The sequence below is a fragment of the Carcharodon carcharias genome, chromosome 17 (genome assembly GCF_017639515.1).
Source record: "Carcharodon carcharias isolate sCarCar2 chromosome 17, sCarCar2.pri, whole genome shotgun sequence".
In the NCBI taxonomy this organism is placed as follows: Eukaryota; Metazoa; Chordata; class Chondrichthyes; order Lamniformes; family Lamnidae; genus Carcharodon; species Carcharodon carcharias.
The window spans coordinates 104550218-104577806 of NC_054483.1; the positions used below are offsets into that span (position 1 = coordinate 104550218).

General features: G+C 48.3%; 1 protein-coding gene across 1 annotated transcript in view; it reads left to right on the plus strand.

The window, feature by feature from the left end:
- The first annotated feature begins 1967 nt into the window (after window positions 1-1967).
- The window catches only part of cpn1 (carboxypeptidase N, polypeptide 1), a 28723-nt gene continuing 3101 nt past the window's right edge, over window positions 1968-27589 (plus strand). The window contains exons 1-7 of the mRNA XM_041209172.1: window positions 1968-2220; window positions 8293-8489; window positions 13944-14090; window positions 16711-16893; window positions 18120-18231; window positions 20966-21105; window positions 21943-22042. Coding sequence (XP_041065106.1) covers window positions 2001-2220; window positions 8293-8489; window positions 13944-14090; window positions 16711-16893; window positions 18120-18231; window positions 20966-21105; window positions 21943-22042 — 1099 coding nt within the window. The 5' untranslated portion in view covers window positions 1968-2000. The remainder of the gene's footprint in view (window positions 2221-8292; window positions 8490-13943; window positions 14091-16710; window positions 16894-18119; window positions 18232-20965; window positions 21106-21942; window positions 22043-27589) is intronic.

The window sequence follows — 27589 nt, forward strand, 5'->3', positions numbered from 1 at the left end:
ATCTGTTTGAATTCTCTCCCATTTAGCACAGTGGCAGTGCCACACAACACGGTGGAGGATATCCTTCACATTGAGGCGAGACTTGGGCTCCACAGCGACTGTGCGATGGTCACTCCTATTGATACCATCATGCGCAGATGCATATGCAGGTTGGTGAGGATGAGGTCAAATATGTTTTTCCCTCTTCTTGGTTCCCTCACCATCTGCTGCAGACCCAGTCTAACAGCTATGTCCTTTAGAACTCGGCCAGCTCAGTCAGTTGTAGTGCTACCGAGTCACTCTTGGTGATGGACATTGAAATTCTCCACCCAGAGTACATTCCGTGTCCTTGCCATCCTCAGTTCTTTCTCCAAGCAACGTTCAACATGGAGGAGCATTGATTCATCAGCTGAGGGAGAGCAGTATGTGGTAATCAGCAGGAGGTATCCTTGCCCATGTTTGACCATGAGACTTCATGGGGTCCAGAGTTGATATTGAGGATTCCCATTGGGACAGGTCATACCCAGGGATGGTGATAGAGGTGTCTGTGACATAGTTTGTAAGGTATGATTCCGTGAGGTTGACTATGTCAGGCTGTTGGTTGACTAGTCTGCGAGACAGCTCTCCTAATTTTGGCACTAGCCCCCAGATGTTAGTAAGGAGGACTTTGCAGGGTTGACAGGGCTGAGATTGCCATTGTCGTTTCCAGTGCCTAGGTCAATGTCGGGTGGTCTGACCAGTTAAAAACCTTTTTTGTGACTTTGTAGTGACTTGCTAGGCCATTTTTCAGAGTGAATCACATTGCTGTGTGTCTGGAGTCACATGTAGGCCAGACCAGTTAAGAATGACAGGTTTCCTTCCCTAAAGGGCATTAGTGAATCAGATGGGCTTTTACAACAATTATTCTATATATAAACCACCCGAACCCCTCTATTAGACTTCAGACTGTAACTCACTCCCCAGTATCTGTTATTCTATATATAAACCCCACCAAACCCCTTGATTAGATTCCAGCCTGTAACTCATTCCCAGGTATCTGCTACTCTATATATAAACCGCTCTGAACCCCTGGATTAGATTCCAGTCTGTAACTCACTCCCGGGGATCTGTTATTCAGTATATAAACCAACCCAAACCCCTCGATTAGACTCCAGTCTGTAACTCACACCTGGGAGTCTGTTATTCTATATATAAGCCCCACTGAACCTCTCAATTAGATTCCAGTCTGTAACTCACTCCCAGGCATTTGATATTCTATATATAAAATGCATCCCGAACCCCTGGATTAAATTCCAGTCCATAACTCACTCCTGGGTATCCGTTATTCTATATATAAACCACACCACCCCGAACCCCTCAATCAGATTCCAGTCTGTAACTCGCTCCTGGGTATGTTTTTCTATATGTGAACCACCCCGAACTCCTCAATTAGATTCCAGTCTGTAACTCACTCTCGGGTATCTGTTATTCTATTTATAAACCACCCAAACCCCTTGATTTGGATTTCAGCCTGTAACTCACTCCCGGGTATCAGTTATTCTATACATAAACCTCTCCAGCCCTCTTCCCTCCTTTACCAGTTAGCTCTCACCCCGCTTTTGGCCACCTGTCCTAATGTCTCTAACGTGTGTTGTGTAAGGTTTAGTTTTACACTCGTTCCTGTGAAGCACCTTGGCAGGCTGGCACTGTGTGAAATGTGCTATCGAAATACAAGCAGTTGGATGGGAGTGAAAGTGAAAGAGAGGGGAATCCTTTCCCTCACCAACGCGGTGAGTGAAAGCAAGGTGGGGGTAGAGATTCAAGGCAGTGGGTTGCCAGGTGCCCTGTGTTACTTTTTGAGGCTGTCCCTTTAAATAAAGGGACCTGCCCCCCCACCCCCCCCTCCGCACTCACCTCTTTATCTCGTGCCAGGGCGGAGTTTACTTGCTTCCTTCCCCTGTGATTGTTGAACTAGTTTCCTGTCAATGGTTAGTGGGAGGGTCATTTGAGACAAGCAGGCAGGAGCTGAGAGTTTGCACTATATGGCTGGTCTCTTTAACCTGGGGCTGTTCTCGGTGCTCATGCACATCGCTCTGCCTCTCGATTTCCAGCATCACCGTTATAATGAGTTGGTTAAGGCGCTGCTCGGGGTGCAGAGGGACTGTCCCTTTATCAGCCACCTCTACAGCATCGGCCGCAGCGCCCAGGGTCGGCACCTCTACGTCCTGGAGCTGAGCGACAACCCCGGCCTCCATGAGCTGAGTGAGTACCGGGTGCACCAGGGGAATGGGAGAGGGATAGACCCTTAACCGTAAACCACCACCCCACCCCCTGTCTGGTCTGGTCGCCCCCCTCCATCTCCCCCTCACTCCCACCATCCTACCCATCATCAGACCCTCCAACACACCCAACCCCCCCCCCCAACCCTGTTCTCCCACCCCCTTCCCCTCCCCAACCCCGCCTCCCTCGTGTCCCTCAATCCTCTCTCTCTCTCTTTGGAAGTACATCTGCCTATTGAGCCCATTCATACTTCAGTCTTTTTCCCTGGTAACTTTTTCCAGACCTGGAATTTCCTTTGGGTGACAGGGAGTCCCCTTTCCCTTATCCCTAATGCCCACATTGTTCGCTTGAATCCTCTTTGAGCACCCATCTGGATCAACTGTGGCTTTTTTCTTATATTCCCAATTGTCCTTTAGTTATTTTAGGTAACCCTCCTCCGCACTGCCCCCGCCAGGCCACTGGCGGTATCACATCGAACTTCAACTCCATTGCAGAAGAGTTGAACCCATTAGCCCCCCTCCCACCCTCAGCACTGTTTTCTCCTCCCTCCGTCCCGTTGGGATGACCCAGCCTCTACCCCACAGGGGGAGCTGATAGATCCCGGCTCAGAGCTGTGAGGGAGGAGGTAGTGAGATAGGGAGTGTGACCCAGTCACGGCAGCACATCTACCGCCAATACAGTGCAAGAACAGGCAACTTTAATGACCTGGACGTCTCAGTCATATTCGAGGGGCCCCACAGATGTTCTTCAAAGTGGCCTAGTTCAATGTGGTTCTCAGAGGCAGCTGTTAGAAGGGTAGATTCCATCAGTTCACCGCTGAAACAACAGTTTTAGTCTCTGCGTAGCTGATTCTAGCAACAGATTGCAAAACTATTGATATTCTGCCATTGAGAAATCTAGATCAAGGGTCAAATGCAAAACCCAGGAACAGGAGGAGGCCATTCAGCCCCTTGATTCTACTGGATAGGAACAGGAGGAAGCTATTCAGCCCCTTGAGCCTATTGCATAGGAATGGGAGGAGCCAATTCAGCCCCTCCAGCCCATTGTGTCGGAAAAGGAGGAGGCCATTCAGCCCCTTGAGCCTATTGCATAGGAACAGGAGGAGGCCATTCAGGCTCTTGAACCTGTTCTATCACTCCATCAGGTCGTAACTGACAGTATGTTAACTTGTTTTGGTTCCGTAACCCCAAATATTCTTACTTAACAAAAAATCTGTCATTCTCAGTTTTGAAATTTTCAATTCACCCTCAGCTTCAGCAGCTCGCTGATGGGGGGAGAGCTCGAGTTCCAGCACTATAGTGATTATAAAGATATGAAGCATATCACCACAGTTGGGTTTTAAATACTCTCAGGATGGAGTGCGGGGAGGGGGATGGAGTGCGGGGGAGGGGATGGATTTCTCTTGGATGGAGGTGCTGGGGAAGACTGACAAAATCAATTGCTGTTTACAGAAGACAGTTCCAAACTTCTATCACACTTTGGGTAAAAGTTTTCCCTAATTTCACTCCTGAAAGACCTGGCTTAAATTTTTAACCATGTCCCCTAATCCTAGACTCCCCTAACCAGCAGAAATAGTTTATCTCCATCTACCCTACCTGTTCCCTTAATATCTTCAAAAATACTCAAATCACACCTTCACCTTCTCAATTCCAGAGGATACAACCCTAGTTTGTGTCACCTCTCCTCTTAATTTAGCCCAAGGTGTCCTGATTATCATGCTGCTAAATCTACACCGTTCTCCTTCCGAGGTCGATATATCCTTCCTCAGGTGTGATGCCCAGAACTGCTCACAGGAACAGCTGTGGTCTAACCAGGGCTTTGTGTGGCTAAGCATGAATTCTACCCCCTTTGATTCTGATCCTCTAGATATAAATGCCAGAATTGCATTAGCCTTTTTCATTATTTCCTCTCCATATTTATGACATTTTAATGATTTGGACCTCCCATCCCCTGACATACATACCGACCCCATCACCCCCCACCTCCCCCCCCCCCCCCCCCCCACCCCCGAAGAGTCTTTGTTCCTCCGCTATTTCTAATTTTTCACCATTCAGAAAGTACCTGTTCTATCCAGTTTAGATCCACAATGGTTTACCTCACACTTAGCTTTATTGAAATCCTTTTGCCACAGTTTTGCCCAGTCACTTAATCTATCAACATCTTTTTTGTAATTTCATGCTTCCATTTACACTGCTTGCAAAGCTGCCTATCTTTACATTATCCGCAAATTTTGATATGTGGCTCTCTATTCCATCATCTAAATTGTAATGCCTAGAGAATAATTGAGGCCCCAATATGGATCCCTCTGAAATATCACTAATTAGGTCCTGTAATATAAATGGTGCTTTTCTAATCGAGTCCCTGCAGTGGTGGTGAATGGTTAGTACTATTCGCCAATTTGAAAGGGCTGTTTGTGTGAGAAGCAGGGGCCACGCTGATAAACATAGCGAGGTGAGAAAGGATGGAGGCATGAGAGGGCGGAGGTGAGTGGGTAACAGTTCTTGATAACCAGTGCTCTGACCAGTAGATTGGGATTCGAAGCCTTGGATTGATTTGCACACTGGCATGTGTCTGACCACTGAGTGGGTGCATGGACTCAGAGTGCAGCCCAGCTCTGAGTGTCCTGTGTGATCAACCTCTGCTACAGGCAGTTGTGTTTGCTGTTCTCTATTCAAACCTATGGCTGTGAGTTAGGTGACCTCAGCTACCGGGCGTGATTGTGTTGTTACACTGCATCTCAATCTCCTGGGCAAAAGTGAGGAAACTCCTGAGTGCAGTCTGTGACTATTGGTGGAATTGAGTGCATCCGGAGGACAAGCTTATGTTCAGATGTGAGGGGCTTCACCAGGTACCTTGCCTGATATGTGACCAACAATCACACAATGAGTTACTGGAAAACTGCCAGCTGAACATTTGACCTAAACTGAGCTCAATCCAGGGTGCAAGCCCCCCCCCCCCACTCAAAAGCCACTTGCATGTGCTATCTATCAAGGAACACTGGAGTGTAACCAGGAGAATGGCAACTGATAAGGATTCCTACCCTAGGAATGCTGAATCCCTTTTGGTGCATTGTCTCCAGGCACCCAGGCCAACTCAACCATGGACCCCCAGAGATCAAACCCTGCTCTGTAAAAGGCCAGCATGACACCCGTTGATAGCCACTAGGAGGGCAGAGGTTGAGCTGTGTCTTTTTTTATTTTAACACGGGATATTTCGGCCTCCTGTGTTCCCTGTCTGGTTGGCTGGCCAGTCACCTTTGACAGCACCTTCCAAACCCACGACCACTACATCTAGAAGGGCAAGGGGCAGCAGATAGTTGGAAACACCACCACCTGGAAGTTCCCCTCCAAGTCACTCACCATCCTGACTTGGAAATATATCGCCGTTCCTTCACTGTCGCTGGGTCAAAATCCTGGAACCACTTCCCTAACAGCACTGTGGGTGTACCTACACCACATGGACTGCAGCGGTTCAAGAAGGCAGCTCACCACCACCTTCTCAAGGGCAACTAGGGATGGGCAATAAATGCGGGCCCAGCCAGCGAAGCCCCATATCCCGTGAATGAATTTGTTTTAAAAAAACCCCTCAGATTCCAGGCTACCCTCCAGCTGTAGTGAGCCTGTGGGATGTCTCAGGCAAGCTCGTGGCTTTTCTGCTCCGGAATTCTGCAGTGAAATCTTAGTGTGCCTCATAAAAAGGGCTCACTGTCTGCGAATGAATCTGTTGGTGTCTACAGCCTGCACAGATTGGCAGGAAACCAGTGCCACACAAAGAACCTACCTGTCTGTTGCTCTGCAGCAACACCCCTCCCCCCACCCCACCTGCTCCCCTGCTGTTGGGATTTGAGATAGACAGTCACAGAGGTTAGGGATGACCACAGAAACTCTTATTTTTAACGTCTGGAATCTCACTGGAGGAATAGTTCACAAGAACATAAGAAATAGAATCAGGAGGAGGTCATTCGGCCCCTCAACCCAGCTCCACGCTCAGAAAGATCATGGCTGATCTTTACCTCAACTCCACCTTCCCTCACTATCCCCATATCCCTTAATTCCCTTAATGTCCAAAAATCTATCCTCTCTGCCTTGAATATATTCCATGATAGAGCATCCACAGGTCTCTGGAGTAGAGAATTCCAAAGATTCACAAACCTCCTGAGTGAAGAAGTTTCTCCTCCTCGTCCTCCAAAATGGCTGGCTCCTTGTGATGGGGTAAGGATGGAAAATGTTGGAAATATGCAGCAGGTCTTGCAGCATCCACAGAGCGAAACAGACTCTCCCTTATCCTGAGGTCCTAGTTCTGGGGCCGGAGTTTTGCTACCGAAGCAGGTACCTCAATTCGGGAAATGTCCCGGCCTGCCCCACCCACCTCAATAGAAAGTGCCCTGAATGGCATCATCTTTGCTCCAGGGCAGGGGGAGGAGGGAGATGGGTTTGGGCTAGAGTCAGGATTGCTGCACCTCACAGAATCACACAGTGCAGAAGAGGCCCTTCGGCCCATTGAGTCTGCACCGATATGTGAGAAACACCTGACCTACCTACCTAACCCCATTTACCAGCACTTGGCCCATAGCCTTGAATGTTATGACGTGCCAAGTGTTCATCCAGGTACTTTTTAAAGGATGTGAGGCAACCCACCTCCACCACCCTCCCAGGCAGTGCATTCCAGACCGTCACCACCCTCTGGGTAAAAAAGCTTTTCCTCACATCCCCTCTAAATCTCCTGCCCCTCACCACTCCCCTCGTGACTGACCCTTCAACTAAGGGGAACAGCTGCTCCCTATCCTTCCTGTCCATGCTCCTCATAATCTTGTACATCTTGATCAGGTCGCCCCTCAGTCTTCTCTGCTCCAACGAAAACAACCCAAGTTTATCCAACCTCTCTTCATAATTTAAATGTTTCATCCCAGGCAACATCCTGGTGAATCTCCTCTGCACCCCCTCTAGTGCAATCACATTCTTCCTATAATGTGGCGACCAGAACTGCACACAATGCTCCAGCTGTGGCCTCACCAAGGTTCTATAAAACTCCAGCATGACCTCCCTACTTTTGTAATCTCTGCCTCCATTGATAAAGGCAAGTGTCCCATATGCCTTTTTCACCACCCCACTAACATGCCCCTCCGCCTTCAGAGATCTGTGGACACACACGCCAAGGTCCCTTTGTTCCTCAGAACTTCCTAGTGTCATGCCGTTCATTGAATCCTTCCTTGTCAATTTACTCCTTCCAAAGTGTATCACCTCACACTTTTCAGGGTTAAATTCCATCTGCCACTTATCTGCCCATTTGACCATCCCATCTATATCCCTGACCTTGCAGCAGGTCAAGGTGGCCTCATGAAAAGGTTCGGCTCAGTCCTCCAAGACTTTGCCCCAGGCGTTTGGTTACATTTTAGGCCCTCTAGGCCTCATCCTTCGCTCGCCATCAACCCCACCCACTGCCCATGTCACCTCACAAGTTAGGCCTCAGCTGGAGGGTTGGGTTCATTTCTGGACACCATAATTATCGGAAGGATGTGAAGGTATTGCAGGGACACAGAGGAGATTTATTGAAGTGGTACCAGTGATGGGAGACTTCAGTTCATGTGGAGGGACTGGAGAAGCTGGAGTTGTTCTCCTTAGAGAAGGTTAAAGGGAGATTTAACAGAGGGTTTCAAAATCAGGAAGAGTTTTGATACAGCACATGAGGAGAAACTATTTCCAGTGGCAGAAGGGTCCATAACCAGGCGTCAGTTTTCAGAAAATTGGCAAAAGAACCAGAGGAGAAGAGAATTTTTTAGACACCGAGTTGTTGTGACCTGGAACAAGCAGATTCAATGGGAACTTTCAAAAGGGAATCAGTTAAATACTGGAACAGAAAAATATTGCAGGTTATGGGGCAAGGACAGAGAGGAGTGGGACTAATTGGATAGATCTTTGAAAGAGCCAGCACAGGCACAATGGGCTGAATGGTCTCCTTCTGTGCTGTGAGACTCTCTAAAGGAGGGGAGAAAGTTGACAACACACTAACAGGGGAGGGTTGCTGCTGATGGTGTATAACTTGCTGTGTTTGCAGTGGAACCGGAGTTTAAGTACGTTGGCAATATGCATGGTAACGAGGTGCTCGGGCGTGAGCTGCTGATCCAGTTAGCACAGTACCTGTGTGAGGAGTACAACCTCAGGAACCCACGCATCACCCACCTCATCCACCAGACTCGCATACACATCCTGCCCTCCATGAACCCTGATGGTTATGAGGTGGCAGCTGATCAGGTAATTGTTTGTTTCGACCATTGTGGCTGGCAGGCTCCTGGCGTGAGATTTCCCCATGTCTAGAGATGCAAGAGACAGACTAAGCACACATTTACGTCCATTTTCCATAGCTCATTCTTCCGGAACAGGTCACTGAGCTGAAGCCAGAAGCTATGGCCTAAGGGGCACCAATGGCATCAAGCTTGGCTGACCAGGAATCTCTCCCACTCTTACTGCCTGACATAGGTGTGTTGGAAGGATTTGTAGGTTGATTCTCAACCTATTTGGCCACATCCTGAATGCACCCTCCTTGACCATCAAGTCCTAGAGGGGGACTTTAACCTGGAGCTTCCACTTCAGAGGCAAGAGGGGAGTGATTTTTAAGAACAAGCCTTGTCCCCAGCTCTTGCCTGCAGCCTCCGAACTCGCCCCATCTTGTCCTGTCCTCATCATAAATACTATCCTCACTTCAACTTCTCCAGTTCTTCCAAAACACCAAATAAACAACGCCACACTAATCAAAACTCATGGCACCATCAATCTGTAGCTCATCTTTCACTGGGGGAACCAAACTCTAGAACCTACTGAAACCCCCCTCCACCACACCTTCCCCTTCCCCAGATCCATGGGTCTGTACCCCACCTCACTGGGACCACTCAACAAATCCTATCAGTTATTCCAGGTCTCTGATCAATCAGACGCAGGTCATTTATTGTTCTGACCTCCAGCAAATAGAAAAAACTTGCATCTATTCATTACCTTTTGTAACCTTTGGACAACCAATGAATTACTTTTGAAGCATAGTCGTTCTTGCATTGTACCCATTAATGAAAAGCTCCCTCTACACTGTCCCCATCAAACACTCCCAGGACAGGTACAGCACGGGGTTAGATACAGAGTAAAGCTCCCTCTACACTGTCCCCATCAAACACTCCCAGGCCAGGTGCAGCACGGGGTTAGATACAGAGTAAAGCTCCCTCTAGACTGTCCCCATTAAACACTTCCAGGGCGGGTATAGCACGGGTTAGATACAGTGTAAAGCTCCCTCTACATTGTCCCCATCAAACACTCCCAGGACAGGTACAGCACAGGGTTAGATACAGAGTAAAGCTCCCTGTACACTGTCCCCATCAAACACTCCCAGGACAGGTACAGCACGGGGTTAGATACAGAGTAATTCTCCCTCTACACTGTCCCCATCAAACACTCCCAGGACAGGTACAGCACGAGGTTCGATATAGAGTAATGCTCCCTCTACACTGTCCCCATCAAACACTCCCAGGATAGGGACAGCAAGGGGTTAGATACAGAGTAAACCTCCCTCTACACTGTCCCCATCAAACACTCCCAGGATAGGTACAGCACGGGGTTGGATACAGAGGAATGCTCCCTCTACACTGCCCTGATAATATATCTCAGTTTCTGGTTTTCATTCTGTGCCTCTGACTCTCGTGCTGCGTGAACATTCTTCCACTGGTCTTTCATGCAGCTCACTCAAACTTTGATCTGGTCAGTCTCAGTTGGTTGTCGCTGACGTGGATGAAATCCTGGTCTATCCCACTGCATCACCCAGCCCCTCTCTTACACAACGTTCTAAATGCAGTGCTAAGATGACAGGTTTAACTTACAATCAGATATGTTCAAGCTGTCTCCAGTATGTGGTTAGAGTTAAATAGCAGCCTGGGCGCTTTTGCTGGAGGTTTTCCTCTGAGAAGGAGGATAAAAAGGAGATGAGTAAGGTTTTCATGATGTCAGGAGCTGGAGAGCTGACTCTGTGATCTTCGTTCTTCAATCAGTTGTTTGCTGAGGCTGGGAGTGAGTTACGGATTAAGAGACCCTGAGTGACACTGCACTCCCAGACTAGCATTGGGAAGTGGTAACAGAGAGAGGAGGTGGGGGTGGGGACGAATGACGGAAGATGGGCTGCAGGCGGTGGGGAGAGAGGAGGAGACAATGGGGATGGATTGATGGGAAGATGGGCTGCAGGTGGTGGGGAGGGGGGTGGTGACACATGAAGGGGACACAGGCATTGAAGGGATGGATGGAGGGAGATTGGGAAGGGGGAGGTGGAGGGGTATAGAGTGAGAAAAACAACATGAGGGACAGAGAGGAAGTAGACATGGAGAGAGGGGGAAGACGGGGTGGATTAGAGAATGAACACAGAGAGAGGCAAGTGAGGGAAGCATGGGAGATGAAGAATAAGCCAGAGAAGGAGAGATAGAGAGATTGAGAATGTGTGTGGGAGAGACATATAGTGAGCAAGAAAGGGATAGGGAGCCCAAATGTGAGAGAGAGAAAGAGAGACAGTATTTGAGAGGTTCAAACAGAGGTGGAAGGGCAGTGAGAGAAACAGAGTGAAAAAGAGGCAGAATGCAGCAGAGACAGGGGGAGAATTGTGTGTATGAGACCAGGACAAATGGAGAGAGTTCACAGAATTGTTATGGTGCAGAAGGAGGCCATTTGGCCCCTTGTGTCTGCTCCAGCTCTCCGAATGGGCATTCACCTAATGCCGTTCCCCTGCTGTCTCCCAGTAACCCTGCACATTCTTCCTTTTCAGATAACTGTCTAATTCCCTTTTGAATGCTTCAATTGAAGCTGCCTCCACCTCACTTTCTGGCTGTGTATTCCAGACCCTCACCACTCGCTGAAAATGTTTTTTCCTAATATTGCTTTTGCTTCTTTTGCCAATTACTTTAAATGTGCATCCTCTCATTCTTGCCTTCCACCAATGGGAACCCTTCCTCCCTGTCTATTCTGTCCAGACCCCTGGCAATTTTGAATGCCTCTATCAAATCTCCTCTCAACCTTCTCTTCCCCATGGAGAACAGTCCTAACTTCTCCAAACTACTTTCATAACTGAAGTTCCTCATCCCTGGAATCATTCTAGTGAATCTTTTCAGCACTCCCTCCAATGTCTTCGTAAAGTACAGTGTACAGAAGTGTACACAATACTCCAGCTGAGGTCAAACTAGAGTTCAACATAACCTCCTTGCTCTTGTACTCTATGTCCCTATTAATAAAGCCTAAGATACTGGATGCTTTATTAACCGCACTCTCAAACTGTCCTGTCACCTTCAATGTTTTATGCAGCCAGGTCCCTCTGGCCCTACACCCCCACCCCACCACCACCCCCCCCTCCCACCCACCCCTTTTAGAGGTGCACCCTTTATTTTACACTGTTTCTTCATGTTCTTCCTACCAAAATCCATCACTTCACATTTCTCGGCATTAAACTTAATTTGCTACTTGTCTGCCAATTCCACCAACTTGTCTGTCCTTTTGAAGCTCTACACTATCCTCCTCACAGCTCTCAATGCTTCCAAGTTTCATGTCACCCTCAAATTTTGAAATTAGTGCCCTGTACACCAAGGTCTAGGTCATTTATCTATCAGGAAAAGCAAGGGTCTCAACACTAAGCCCTGGGAAACTCCACTACAAACCTTCCTCCAGTCCAAAAAATATCCATTAACTACTACTCTCCAATTCCGTATCCATGTTGCTATTGTCCCTTTTATTCCATGAGCCATAACTTTGCTCACAAGTCTATTGCGTGACACTGTATCAAATGCCTTTTGGAAGTCCATGCACAGCACATCAACAGCATTGCCCTCATCAACCCTTTCCTGAATGAACCCGCATTTATCTATGGGACTATTAATTTTGTCCTTAATTATTGTTTCTATAAGTTTCCCCACCACTAAAGTTAAACTAACTGGCCCGTAATTGCTGGGCTTATCCTTACACCCTTTTTGAACAAAATTTGCAATTCTCCAGTCCTCTGGCATCATCCCTGAGCCTAAGAAAGACTGGAAAATTCTGGCCAGTGCCTCCACAATTTTCACTCTCACTTCCCTCAGTATGCTTGGCTCATCTCATCTAGTCCTGGTGCCTTATCAACTTTAAGTACAAATAGCCTATCCAATATCTCCTCCTTATCAATGTTAAACCCATCTAGTATCTGAATTACTTCCCCTTTCTTCGTGGGTCTTCCTTGGTAAAGAGTAATACACTAGCTCAGCTCAGTTAATACCTCAGCTACATCCTCTGCCTCAATGTGTAAATCCACGTTATGGTCCCTAATCAGCCCTACTCCTCCTTTACTACCCTTTGATATTTATCTGTCTAAAGAAGACTTTGGAATTCACTTTTATGTTTGCTGCCAGTCTCTTTTCATGCATCCTCTTTGCTTCTTTTATTTGCTTTCTCACCTCCCCTCTGAACCTTTGACCTTCAGCCTGGTTCTCAAATCTATTTTCTACTTGACATCTGTTATAAGCACACTTTTTCCTCCTAATCTGAATTTCTACCTCTTCTGTCACCCAGGGAGCTCTGGATTTGTTTGCCCTACCTTTCCCTTTCACCACCACCTGCTCGAGGACAAATTAGGGATGGGCAATAAATGCTGGCCTAGCCAGCGATGTCCACATCCTGAGAATGAGTTTTTAGACCTGCATTATGCAGTGTTTCCAAGAGCTGGGATAAAGTGCTGTATGAATGCAAGGATTTTTTGTGAAGGGGATTACCATCGAAAAGCAGAAGGAGACCATTTGTGCCTGTGCCGGCTCTTTGTAAGAGCCATCCAATTCGTCCCACTCTTCCCCTGTAGCCCTGCAAATTTTTCCTTTTCAAGTGTTTATCCAGTTCCCTTTTGAAAGTTACTATTGAATCTGCTTCTACTGCCCTTTCAAGCAGCGCATTCCAGATCACGACTCTTTTTTTTTAAAGAAACAATTATCTTCATTCCCCCCACTCTGCCCCCAACTAAGATTTTTTTGCCAATTATTTTTAAGTCCCCTGACACCAGCCCTCCTGCACAGGAGACAATTTCTCCACCTCTATTTGATCAAAACTCTTCGTAATTTTGAATACCCATTAAATTGCCCTTTCCTTGCTACCCTGGAGCAACAAGTCCTGGTTCCTCCAATCTTCCTACATCTTTCATGTGACATTCCACTGAGGTCCCCCTCTGCTCTTTCAGACGGGCGGAACAGGTCCCATGGCACTATTTCAAAGAGGAACAGGGGAGTTCTCCCCAGTGTCCTGATCCACTATTTATTCCTCGATCAACAGCTCAAAATTAGATGTTTTAACTTGCTGTTTGCGGGAGCCTGCAGTGTACAAATTGGCTCCCACATTCCCTACATTTCGCAATGATTACCCTTTAAAAAGTGCTTCATTGGCTCCAAAGAGTTGTGCTGCATCCTCAGCTTATGCAATGTGCTATAGAAATTAGTGTCTCTCGTATCTGAAGTCCCTGTCCCTGGTACTATTCTAGCAAACCTTCCCTTAACCCTCTCTGCTGTATGGCAAATCTTAAAATTGATTTGCTGCAGAAGCTGGAGCCAGTGTACATCGGTGAGCAGGGTGGGGAGGTGCTAGGAGCTATGTGTAGTTTAGCTTGGTGTATTTCAACATTGCCTTCTGCCCCACATCCCTTTCTCTTTCTGGCTGGTCTTTCTATGTTTCACTCCCCAGGTCACAGAGGCAAACATCTACCTGACAGGCCGTGCGAACGCACGTGGAGTGGACCTGAACCGAAACTTTCCCGATCTTCATGTGGCCCTCCAGAAGCAGAAGAGCAGAAACCATCACATGTCACTCGCCCCCAACTGGCAGGAACAGGTCAGTCCCACAGACCACAAGGTCGCAGCTCTGTTTGACCAATGGAAATGTGAGGTGGGAGCAGACACTAAGTTCTAACCCTGTCCTGGGAGTGTTTGATGGGGACAGTGTAGAGGGAGTTTTACTCAGTTTCTAACCCCGTGCTGTACCTGTCCTGGGAGTGTTTGATGGGGAGGGTGTAGATGGAGATTTACTCTGTATCTAACCCCGTGCTGTACCTGTCCTGGGAGTGTTTGAAGGGGACAGTGTAGAGGGATCTTTACTCTGTATCTAACCCCGTGCTGTACCTGTCCTGGGAGTGTTTGATGGGGAGAGTGTAGAGGGAGATTTACTCTGTATCTAACCCCGTGCTGTACCTGTCCTGGGAGTGTTTGATGAAGGTGCTGTAGAGGGAGCTTTACTGTGTATCTAATCCCGTGCTGTACCTGCCCTGGGAGTGTTTGATGGGGACGATGTATAGGAATCTTTACTCTGTATCTAACCCCGTGCTGTACCTGTCCTGGTAGTGTTTGATGGGGAAGTGTAGAGGGAGCTTTACTCTGTATCTAACCCCTTGCTGTACCTGTCCTGGGGGTGTTTGATGGGGACAGTGTAGAGGGAGCTTTACTCTGTATCTAACCCCATGCTGTACCTGTCCTGGGAGTGTTTGATGGAGACAGTGTAGAGGGAGCTTTACTCTGTATCTAACCCTGTGCTGTACCTGTCCTGGGAGTGTTTGATGGGGACAGTGTAGAGGGAGCTTTACTCTGTATCTAACCCTGTGCTGTGCCTGTCCTGGGAGTGTTTGATGGGGACAGTGTAGAGGGAGATTTACTCTGTATCTAACCCCGTGCTGTACCTGTCCTGGGAGTGTTTGATGGGGACAGTGTAGAGGGAGCTTTACTCTGTATCTAACCCCATGCTGTACCTGTCCAGGGAGTGTTTGATGGGGACAGTGTAGAGGGAGCTTTACTCTGTATCTAACTCTGTGCTGCATCTTTGGAATTCTCTACACAGGAGGGTTGTAGATACTCCATCATTGAATACATTTAAGGCTAAGATTAACAGATTTTTGGTCTCTCAGGGAATTAAGAGAATATGGGGAGGTGGGAAGGTGGTCTTAAAGCCCATGGTCGGTCATGATCGCATTGAATGGTGGTGCAGCTCGATTGGCTGTGTGGTCTACTCCTGCTCCCATTTCTTGTGTTCAAGGACTATTCAACAACAACATCTTGCATTTATTTAGCGCACTTAACAGAGTGAAGCATCCCAAAGTCCTTCAGAGGAGCATTTATCAGACAGAATTTGACACCGAGCAACTAAGCAGAGACCAGGAAGGTGACAAAAAGCTAGGACCAAGAGCTAGGTTTTGAGGAGCCATTTGAGGAGAGGTTCAGAGAGGGAATTCCAGAGCTTAGGGTCCAGGCAGTTGGAGACACGGCCACTAGTGGTGGAGAGATTAATACTGGGGGTGTGTGAGAGGCGACTCCTCTGTGAATAGAGAATATTTGGTTGAATGTTTGGCCCAGATCCATGGCGGGGGAGGGGGAGGGGATTGGGGTGGGGATGGGGATGGGGGAGGGGATCGGGCTGGGGGAGGGGGAGTGGCGGGGTTGGGGTGGAGGAGGGGGTGGGGGTGGGGGAGGGGATCGGGGTGGGGATGGGGATGGGGGAGGGGATCGGGCTGGGGGAGGGGGAGTGGCGGGGTTGGGGTGGAGGAGGGGGTGGGGCTGGGGGAGGGGGAGTGGCGGGGTTGGGGTGGAGGAGGGGATCGGGCTGGGGGAGGGGGAGTGGCGGGGTTGGGGTGGAGGAGGGGGTGGGGGTGGTGGGGGAGGGGGAGTGGCGGGGTTGGGTGGAGGAGGGGGTGGGGGTTGGGGAGGGGGGCTGGGGGGGTGGGGGTGGAGGAGGGGATCGGGGTGGGGGTAGGAGGAGGGGCTCGGCGGGGGGGGTCGGGGAGGGGGGGGTCGGTATGGGGAGGGGGAGTGGCCGGGGGTGGAGTGGAGGAGGGGGTGGGGGTAGGGGAGGGGGGGCTGGTGGTGTGGGGTGGAGGGAGGGGATCGGGGTGGGGTGTGGGGGAGGGGGAGTGGCGGGGTTGGGGTGGAGGTGAGGGTGGGGGGGGAGGGGGAGGGGGAGTGGCGGGTTGGGGTGGGAGGAGGGGGTGGGGGTAGGGGAGGGGGGCTGGTGGTGTGGGGGTGGAGGAGGGGATCGGGGTTGGGGGTGGGGGGAGGGGGAGTGGCGGGGTTGGGGTGGAGGTGGGGGGGTGGGGGAGGGGGAGGGGGAGTGGCGGGGTTGGGGAGGAGGTGGGGGTGGGGGAGGGGGGCTGGTGGTGTGGGGTGGAGGTGGGGATCGGGGTGGGGGTAGAGGAGGGGCGGGGTCGGTATGGGGGAGGGGGAGTGGCGGGGTTGGGGTGGAGGTGGGGATCGGGGTGGGGGTAGGGGAGGGAGAGGGGAAGGGGGAGTGGTGGGGACGGGTTGGAGGAGGGGATCAGGGTGGGGATGGGGGAGGGGCGGGGTCGGTATGGGGGAGGGGGAGTGGCGGGGGTGGAGTGGAGGAAGGGATCGGGGTGGGGGTGGGAGAGGGGGAGGGGGAGTGGCAGGGGTGGGGTTGGTCACCCAGCCTTCAGTCGATTCATTTCTCCCAGGCCGAGCAGGAGACCTACGCTGTCATTCGCTGGCTGCAAAGTTACAACTTTGTCCTGTCTGCCAACATGCATGGAGGAGCTGTGGTGGCAAATTACCCGTTTGACAAGGCCCAGCAACCCTTCGGCCGAGGCCCACACAGAACAGCCATCTCTGTCACACCTGACCACAAACTCTTTCAGAAGGTAAAAAAAAAAGACTTGCACTTCTATAGCACCTTTCACATCCTCGGGCCTTCCCAAATGGCTTTACAGCCAATGAAGTACTTTTGAAATGTGGTCACTGTTGTAATGTAGGAAATGTGGCAGCCAATTTGCACACAGCAGGATCCCACAAATAACAATGTGATAATAACCAGTTAGTCTTTTTTAGTGATGTTGATTTGAAGGATGAATATTGGCCCAGGACTCCGGGGAGATTTCCCCTGTTCTTCTTCAAAACAGTGGCATGGGATCTTTTCCATCCACCCTGAGAGGACAGATGGGACCATGGTTTACATCTCATCTGAAAAAATGGCACCTCTGACAGTGAAGCACTCCCTTAGTGCTGCACTAGGAGTGTCAGCCTGGATTACACGCAATATATCAAGGGAGAACTTGGATGGTTCATAAACACTGTGCACAGCAGGCTGGAATCTAATTGAGGGGGTCGGGGTGGTTTATATATAGAATAACAGATACCTGGGAGCAAGTTATAAGCTGAAATCTAATCGAGGGGTTTGGGGGGCTTATATATAGAATAGCAGATACCCAGGAGTGAGTTACAGACTGGAATCTAATTGAAGGGTTCAGGCGGTTTATATATAGAATAACAGATACCCAGGAGTGAGTTACAGGCTGGAATCTAATCGAGGGGTTTGGGATGGTTTATATACAGAATAACAGATACCCAGGAATGAATGACAGACTGGAATCTAATTGAAGGGTTCAGGTGTTTAAATACTGAATAACAAATACCCGGGAGTGAGTTATTGGCTGGAATCTAATCATGTGATTCGGAGTGTTTATATTTGGAATAACAGATACCTGGGAGTGATTTGCGGACTGGAATCTAATCAAGGGTTTGGGAGGTTTATATTTGGAGTAACAGATCCTTTTCTGTTCACTTTTTGACTTTGGTTTACAGTGTGTGTTGGAGTATTTAGTTCAAACATTTCAGTGTTTTTTTAATGCCTGTTATATTACTACAGTCCACCAGAGGGAGCAGCTGTAATGCAGTTTATGGGTTTTGATTGCAGGACCTGAGTGGGGCAGTTTGTGATAATCTAGACTATCAGTGAAGGGAAATCATACAAAGAAAGGATTTTCAACTTTGAAGAATTCAGAATATGTTTGATGGAAATCTAGAAATGCTGTTATTATTATTAGAGTTCTGTCTTCTCTCTCTCCCCTCCATTTCTCTCTCATTCCAGCTTGCTAAAGTCTACTCCTATTCTCATGGGTGGATGCATAGCGGGGCCAACTGCGGAGACTATTTTCCTGAGGGGATCACAAATGGTGCCAGTTGGTATTCGCTTTCGAGAGGTGAGGCCCTGTCTGCCCCACATCACCGCCCCCGCCCCCGCCCCCCTCCGACCTGTCCCCCACCGTCTGCCCCACCATCTGCCCCAACCCCCAAGTGCACCCCCCCAAGTGCACCACCCGTCTGCAACCCTCCGTTTGTCCCCCCTGTTTGTCCTCCCCGTCTGTCCACCATCATCTGTTCTCCACCCCCCCCCCCAGTTTGCCCCCACGCCTGCCCCCGTGTCTGTGCCCTTGTCTCTCTCTCTCTCTCTCTCTCTCTCTCTCTCTCTCTCTCTCTCTGAGTGAGGGTTTGGGGGATCGAGTGTTCAGTGTGCATTGGGTTCCCTCCTCAGTTCCTGGAAAGGTGTCGATCTCTTTGTCTACCCGCTTCGGCTGTGAGCTATTCACCTCACCTCACCCACTCTCCAACATCCTCATACAGACGCCTAGTGCATCAGCAAGTCACAAAGCTTGCTGCATGGAAGGAGGCCATTCAGCCCATTGTGCCACGGGTCAGCACTGACTCATCCTTATGGATAATCAACGTGGAGATCCCAGCGATACAACAGCTCCTTCTGGAAGTGTGCTGAGGAAGAGCTCCCGTCCCCCATGACTGTGGCCCAGACCACAGTGGGACAGAGTCGTGTAAACAATGGGAAGGGAGGGGGACCCCCTGCCCCCCCCCTTTAGAAACCTAAGCCACAGAACCTGGGGGTTAGAGTTGGAGTTTTGGGGGGGGGGGGGCGGCGGTGGAGTTGGGGTGTGGTGGGGGCGGGGAAGGAGCATGGAGGACTCGGAACAAAATTGGGAGCCGCACGTTTCTGCCCAAAGAGCAGCGAAGCCTCCCTGAGAGGGATTGCCAACTGGCGTTTAAACTTTGAGTGTTTTGAGCTCAGTGGTAGGGTAGTGAGTCCAGGGGCAGAATTTCACGGCCCCACAGGTGGGCGCATGCCCAACCCAATGGGCGCAAAACCGCCCACCCACATGATATTTCGCTCAGTGGGCGGGCACAATTCTGAAGCAAGTCTGACGATTAAGAGGCACTCCCGACGCAATTGTATCCGATCCTGGGTGGCGGACGGGTGAATTGGCCTTTGCGTTTCCTCAAACCCTTTCCAAGGATGGGATGAAGTTTTTATTTATTCGTTCACAGGATGTGGGTGTCACCGGCTAGGCCGGCGTTTATTGCCCACCCCCAACTGCCCTTGTTCAGAGGGGCAGTTTAAGTGTCTGGGGTCACATGTAGGCCAGACCAGGTAAGGATGGCAGCTTTCCTTCCCTAATGGGCGTTAAAAATGACAATCGGCAGTGGTCGGGGTCACCGCGAGACTTTTAGGGCAGAATTTCGCCCCCTGGTGGTGGGTGGGCAGCCGACCCCCGCCAATGAAAGGGGGCCCGCCGCCATTTTAAGTAGGCGGGCCTTAATCAGCTATGCGCTTCCTGTGGGGCGTGGGAGGGAATCCCCCATCTGTCAGAGTGTGCTCTTTCACGCATGTGTGGGAAAGAGCGGACTGCCCCCCGAGGCAGGGCCCTGTCTCGGGGAGATCACTGACAGTGGTTAAAAACTTTAAAAATGGAATCATTAAAAAAATGATTAACCTGTCCCCCTCGTGTGACAATGTCACACGAGACGGGACATGTTAATAAAGAACCCATAAACTTTATTATTTTTGTTCAAAACGGACATGAAACTTCATCCCGCCAGTGGATGAAGTTTCATGAATAATCAGGGTCCCGCTGGAGCTCCTGGCCTGCCCGCCAGCCTTAAGGTTGGCCGGGCAGGGTCTTTAAGTACCTTAACTAGCCTGTGTCCACGGCCTCAACTGACCATCGACAGGTCAGTGGGCGGACAGCTGACTCCGCTGTCCACCCGCCTTCCTAAAAATTTAAATGGTCCAGGATGACGTCGGGGATTCATCCAGACGTCGTTTTCCCCTCGGCAACCAGGCCCCACCCCCAAATCGCCAAGGGGAAAATCCTGGCCTTAATTCCAGACTTTTTGTTGGATTCAAATTCCACCATCTGCCGTGACAGGATTCGAACCCGGGTCCCCAGAGCATTACCCCAGGTCTCTGGATTACCAGTCCAGTGACGATCCCGCTACGCCATTGCCTCCGTGTAATGAAATTAAATTAAATATCTGCGGACGGCATTTTTATGAGGTATATTTTCAGGGGCTTGATTGTGATGCGTGGATCTTTTTTTTTTTTTGCAGCTTTCTAAACCTTTGTTTCATCATTTGAGTGTCTGTAGCTCCCTGAAGCAGCTCTCCGCCCTCAGGGAGCGAGCTCTCAGCGCTCGCCCGTACCCGCAGACACCCCATCCCTCACGCTCTGCCCCGCCGATTGCGCCCGCCCGCCAAAGGGTAAAATTCAGGCCCAGACCTTTGCAGGCGTTGTCCCATTCTGAGTGTGTCTGTTGGGATTGTGAGGATCACTTTGAAAAGCCTGTACACGCACCCCCCACCCCCCACCCCCGCCCCCCCCCCCCCCCCAAAGTTCAGGGCCCTCAGGCCAGTTGTACCTCTGACACCAACGTGACATCAAACCTCATGTTCCTGACCCGTGTGATCCATTGCCATGCCATCTTCCCACTGGCTCAAACCCGTGCGGTGAGCGGGATTTGATGTGATCGTCGTGGCAGAAGCATTGAGTTGAATTGTGTGTGCTTGTCTGTTTTGTCATCTTCTATCTTCACATTTCCGCTGTGCCTCGATTATCGAGCTCTTCTCCCCCTTCGGACCTTGTTGGCGCAGGGATGCAGGACTTCAACTATCTACACACCAACTGTTTTGAAATCACACTGGAACTGAGCTGCAAGAAATTCCCACCAGAGAGCGAGCTTCAGAGAGAGTGGTATGGAAATCGAGAGGCACTGCTGACCTTCATCGAGGAGGTGAGACTCTCACACGGCTCTGGGTTGTTAGACCTACCAGGTTGATTACTCCAAATTATGCGGTTCGGAGACCAGAGATAACCCAACTCACCAGTTTTATTATCAACACCAAGTTGTCAGCATGTTATAGATCTATATACTTACCAGTAGGGTAACTATCAGGCTCTTTGACGTATAACCAATCTAGGCAAATTCTCAACCGAGAATGCCAAAGACCAAAGTAATCCTATTTCTCCACCTGGAGGGATCATGTCAGATGATTTGCTATAAGCTGATCAATTGAGAATGTTGTCCTGTAATCTGGGTGTAATATGTTACTTCAATAAAAGTGAATAAGGTGGCAGCACAGCATCCATTCCTACTGGAATGTGGGAGACATCGTGAACGATGGTACAATTTTCCACTGTTATAAACATCAAAATTTGACGAACTAAAACTGAGATTGTTGGCCCCAAACTTGGTACAGTACTCGCAAACACACTTCTTAAACTGTGATAAGCTGACACTTTCTATTCACTGCCAGTATATGATGGGACAGTGTAGAGGGAGCTTTACTCTGTATCTAACCCTGTGCTGTACCTGTCCTGGGAGTGTTTGATGGGGACAGTGTAGAGGGAGCATTACTCTGTATCTAACCCCTTGCGGTACCTGTCCTGGGAGTGTTTGATGGGGACAGTGTAGAGGGAGCTTTACTCTGCATCTAACCCCGTGCTGTACCTGTCCTGGGAGTGTTTGATGGGGATAGTGGAGAGGGAGCTTTACTCTGTGTCCTGTGTGGATTTGCCAATTGTCCGATAACAAGCGATTGTGATCTGTATCTTTTTTGATTTGTGTCAGGTTCACAAGGGGATTAAGGGGATGGTCTTGGATGAAAATAACAATGGAATTTCCAAGGCTACCATTTCAGTTTTTGGAATCAACCATGATGTTACCCCAGGTGGGTGCCATGACAACAGATTCATGACATTTGCTTCAATACTTCAATCTTCATTCTTCTGTAGAATTACCTCCCTTGTCTCCATTTCACCATCTCTCTGGTTGATGGCTTGACCCCCGGTTTGTGTGGCCACCATTTGATCTGGACCAGAAGAGAAGCTCAACACCATCCACCCCATCCACCACCTTCAACATTCACTCCCTCCACCACCAACGCACAGTAGCAGCAGGGTGTACCATCAACAAGATGCACTGCAGAAACTCACCAAGGCTCCTTCGACAGCACCTTCCGAACCCACAACTTTTACCATCTAGAAGGACAAGCGCAGCAGACACATGGGAACACCGTCGTCTGCAATTCCCCTCCAAGCCACTCACCCCCCCCCCGACTTGGAAATATATCGGCCGTTCCTTCACTGTCACTGGGTCAAAATCCTGGATCTCCCTCCCTAACAGCACAGTGGGTGTACCTACACCACAGGGACTGCAGCGGCTCAAGAAGCCAGCTCACCACAAGAGAATGCAGGTCTCAAACCTGTTCTTAATTGGCAAAAGAATGAATTCGAGCAGGAAACAAGGTGGTTAGTCTTTGGCACGTTGAAAGGCAGGAGGAGGACGAGTTTGCAGGTTGAGGGACAGAGTCAGAGAGGAAAATTCCGAGCTTGGTATTTATGGAGTAAGTCAGTTGGGGTGCAATGGCAGATATTTAAAGAGATGGTTCATAACGCTCGGCCATGATACTCCCATTGAGAAAGAAAGACCCTGGGGAGGATGCATCAGCTGCGGATAACTATGCAAGTTAAAGATAATATCAGATTGAAATTCCTGTACAATTCTGTAATGGTGGGCAGCAGGTCAGAGAATTGGATGGAATATGAAAAATAGAGAAGAATGATAAAATAACGAGAGAGAAATTTAGTGAACAAGAGAAAGCTACTTAGAAATATAAAAACAGGTAGCAAAAGTTTCCATTAGTATTTAAAAAGTTAAAGAGTAAATTGACCATTGGTCCCTGAGAGTTCGAGATGGCAGAATTAATAATGGAAAATCAGGAAGTGGCGGATGAATTGAGCAGATATTTCATGTCTGTCTTCAATGTAGAGGATACAAATAACATTCCAGAAATAATTGTGAATCAGGAGGTGGAAGGCAGGGAGCAACTTAAAACAATCACAATCACCAGGGAAACGGTACTGAGAAAATTATTAGGACTAAAAGCTGACAAGTCCCCAGGTCCTGGTGGTCTTTATCCTATAATCTTGAAAGAAGTAGCTGCTGAAATAATAGATGTATTGGTTTTAATTTTCTATAATTCCCTAAATTTTGGAAAGGTCCCGTCAGATTGGAAAATGGCGAGTGTGACTCCTCTACTCAAGAAAAGGAGACAGAAAGCGGGAATCTACAGGCCAGTTGGTCCAACGGCTGTCATAGGGAAATTGCAGGAATCTATTATTAAGGAGGTTATAGCAGGGCACTTAGAAAATCTCAGCCCAATTAAGCAGAGTCAACATGGTTTTGTGAAAGGGATATCATGCTTGGCTAATTTATTGGAGTTCTTAGAGGAAGTAACAAACAACATGGATAAAAGGGAACCTGTGGATGTGCTGTACTAAATTTCCAGAAGGCATTTGACAAAGTGCCACGTCAAAAGTTACCACAAAAAATAAGAGCTCATGCTGTATGGGGCAACATATTAGATGGATAGAGGATTGGTTAGCTAACAGGAAACAGAGAGTAGGCATAAATGGATCAATTTTGGGATGGCTAGATGTAACCAGTAGAGTGCCACAGGGATCAGTGCTGTGGCCTCAACTATTTACAATTTATATCAATGACTTGGATGAAGGGATGGATGGGATGGTTCCTAAATTTGCTGGTGACACAATATAGGCAGGAAAGTTAAGTTGTGAAGAGTACATAAGGAGTCTGCAAAGGGATATAGATAGATTAATTGAGTCGGCAAAAATTTAGCAGATGGAGTATAATGTTGGAAAATGTAAACTTGTTCACTTTGGCAGGAAGAAAATAAAAGCAGCATATTATTTAAATGGAGAGAGATTGCAGAACTCTGAGGTACAAAGGGATCTGGGTGTCTTGGTACATGAATCATGAAAAGTTAGTGTGCAGGTGCAGCAAGTGATTAAGAAGGAAATGGGATCTTGTTGGTTATTGTAAGGGGAATGAATATAAAAGTAGGGAAGTTTTGCTTTCGTTGTACAGGGTGTTGGTGAGACCACATCTGGAGTAACTGTATACAGTTTTGGTCTCCATACTTGAGATAGGACATAATTGCATTCGAAGAGCTCAGAGAAAGTTCACTTGACCACTTCCTGGGATGAAGGGATTATCCTATGAGGAAAACAGGTTGGGCTTGTGTCCATTGTAGTTTCGAAGAATGAGAGGTGGTCTTATTGAAACATATAAGACCCTCAGGGGACTTGACAGGATGGATGCTGAAAGGATATTTCCCCTTGTGGGGTAGACTAGAACAAGGGGACATAGTTTAAAAATATAGTGTCTCCCATTTAAGACAAAGATGATAAGAATTTTTTTCTGAGAGGGTTGTTAGTCAGTGGAACTCTCTTCCCCAGAGAGCGGTAGAGGCAAGGTCAATGAATATTTTTAAGGCAGAGTTAGATAGATTCTTGATTGACAAGGGAGTAAAAGGGTATAGGGGGATAGACAGGAAAGTGGGGGCCACAATCAGATCAGCCATGATCTTATTAAATGCTGGAGCATGTTGAGGGGCTGAATTGCCTACTCCTGTTCCTAATTCGTATGTTCGTATATATGTTCGTAGTTATTCTTGCAGTTTGGCCAAAGCTGGGAATTTTCCCTCAGGTCTTTGTGATGTGATGAGCCTCCTTACTGGGAGGAGAGTGCGAGAGGAGGACTCTGGGACAGGCAGCCAGCAGCACCTAGAGGAGAGCGGACCTGTGTGAGAAGGGCAGCGGCGATGGGAGATAAAAACCGGCATCAGGGAGCCCCTTCAATCTGTTTCCACCTGTCAGAGCCAAAAGTGTGAAGCCAAAGGAAAACAGGTAGGTGATTGGTGGGTATCTCTTCCGTGTCTCCTTTGATTAACCAAGTGGATTAAATCAGGAGACGTTATTACAGCTGACGAGTACAGTTAAGAAATGCACTTTTAAAATATTTAACATCCAAATTAATTAAATATAATACAGATGGTGATGTGTTGCAGTTGTAGTACGTGGGTACTGGTGGAGGCCAGTGCAATCCATGGTGGTCACATCTGCAGTAAGTGTTGGCTGCTTGAGGAACTTCAGCTCAGGGTTGATGAGCTGGAGTCCGAGCTTGGACACTGTGGCACATCAGGGAGGGAGCAAGTTACCTGGACATCATGTTTCAGGAGCCAGTCACACCCCTTAGATTAATTACATCAAATTGGACAGTGGTCAGGGACAGGAGGGTGTGACTGCGAGTGAGGCAGGTGTGGGGATCCAGAATTTAGCTTTGGAGGAGCCTCAGCCAGTGCCCTTGTCCAATAGGTACAAGCTTCTTGCTCCCATTATGGACGAGGACACAGACTGCAGGGTCAATGAGTAAACTGAGCACAGCACCATGATACAGAGCGCCATTCAAGTGAGGGGAGAAAAGAGAAATGTAGTTGTAATAGGGGATAGCATAGTTAGGGGAATAGATACTGTTCTCTGCAGCAAAGACAGAGTGTCCCGAAGGCTGTGTTGCCTGCCTGGTGCCAAGGTTAAGGACATCTCTTCTGCGTTGGGGAGGAACTTGGAGTGGGAGGGGAAGAATCCAGTTGTCGTGGTCCACGTTGTTACCGATGACACAGGTCGGACTAGGAAAGAGGTTCTGCTGAGGGTCTACGAGCAGCTCAGGGCTAAATTAAAAAGTAAAACCACAAAGTTAATAATCTTTAGATTACTACCTGTGCAAATTGGCATAGGGTAGATAAGATTAGAGAGGTAAATATATGGCTCAAAGATTGGTGTGGGAGAAATGGGTTCCGATTCATGGGGCACTGGCACCGGTACTGGGGAATGAGAGAGCTGTTCCGTTGGGATGGGCTTCATTTAAACTATGGTGGGACCAGTGTCCTGGAAAATTGTATAACTACGGTTGTAGATAGGACTTTAAACTAATTAGTGGGGGGAGGGTTTAATTGAGGGGAAGTTTAAAACATCAAAAAGAAATGAGAGAGCAGAGGTGCAGGGTAGTGAAGAGGCGAACGATAATCAAAGCGTGACAGGAAGGGGCAGAAAATATAAACAGAATAGTGCAGCAGAAATTAGAACCAGAAAAGTCAAAGCTTAAGGCTCTTTATCTGAATGCACACAGCATTTGTAACAAGGTAGATGAGTTGACGGCACAAATAGAAATACAGAGACTTGGTTGCAGGGTGACCAAGAATGGGAACTCAATATTCAAGAGTATTTGACATTCTAGAAAGATAGGAAAAACGGAAAAGTTGGTGGGTAGCTTTGTTAATAAAGGAAAGTATCAGTGCGGTTTAAGTAGTGATATAGATGCAATGGATCGTGATGTAGAATCAGTTTGGGTGGAAATAAGAAATAGCAAGGGGAAGAAGTCATAGGTGGGAGTCGTCTATAGGCCCCTGAAGAGCTGCCTCACTGTAGGATAAAGTATAAATCGGGAAATAATGGAGGTGTGTAAGAAGGATGCTACAACTGTCATGGATAATTTTAATCTGCATATTGACTGGAGAAATCAGATTGGCAGGGTAACATGGAAGACGAATTTGTAGAGTGCATCAGGGATTGTTTCTTAGAGCAACACATTGCAGACCCTACCCAGGAGCAGTCTATTTTAGATCTGGTAATGTGTAATGAGTTGGGATTAATAAGAGATATTGTGGTTAAGGATCCTCTAGGGGGTAGCGATCACAACATGGTAGAATTTCAAATTCAGTTTGAGGGCGAGCTACTCGGGTCTCAAACCAGTGGCCTCAACTTAAATAAGGGCATTTACTGAGGTATGAAGAAAGAGTTGTCTAAATCAGGCAGGGAAAATAGACTAAGAGGAAGGTCAGTGGATGAGCAGTGGCAGACATTTAAGCAGATATTTTGTAACGTTCAGCAAAAATTTATCTCGGTCAAAAAGAAGGACTCGATGAGAAGGATGAACCACCCGTGGTTGACAAAGGCGGTCAAGGAGAATATCCAATCAAAAACTAAGGCATATAAAGCAGCAAAAACTATTGATAGGCCAGAGGATTGGAAATTCTTTAGGAACCAGCAATGGAGACTAAAAAAGCTAATAAAGAGGGAGAAAATTAATTATGAAGGTAAATTGGCAAGAAATATAAAAGCAAACAGCAAGAGCTTCTACAGGTATATAAAAAGATGTGACTGGAGAATTGATAATGGGGAGCAGGGAAATGGCAGATAATTTAAACCAATATTTTGCATCCGTCTTCACTGTGGAGGACACTATAAACATCCCAAAGATATCCGATAAGAAAGGAGTTTGTAACAGTGTCTATCATGAGGGACAAAGTATTTGCCAAACTAATGGAACTAAAGGCAGACAAGTTGCCAGCACCTGA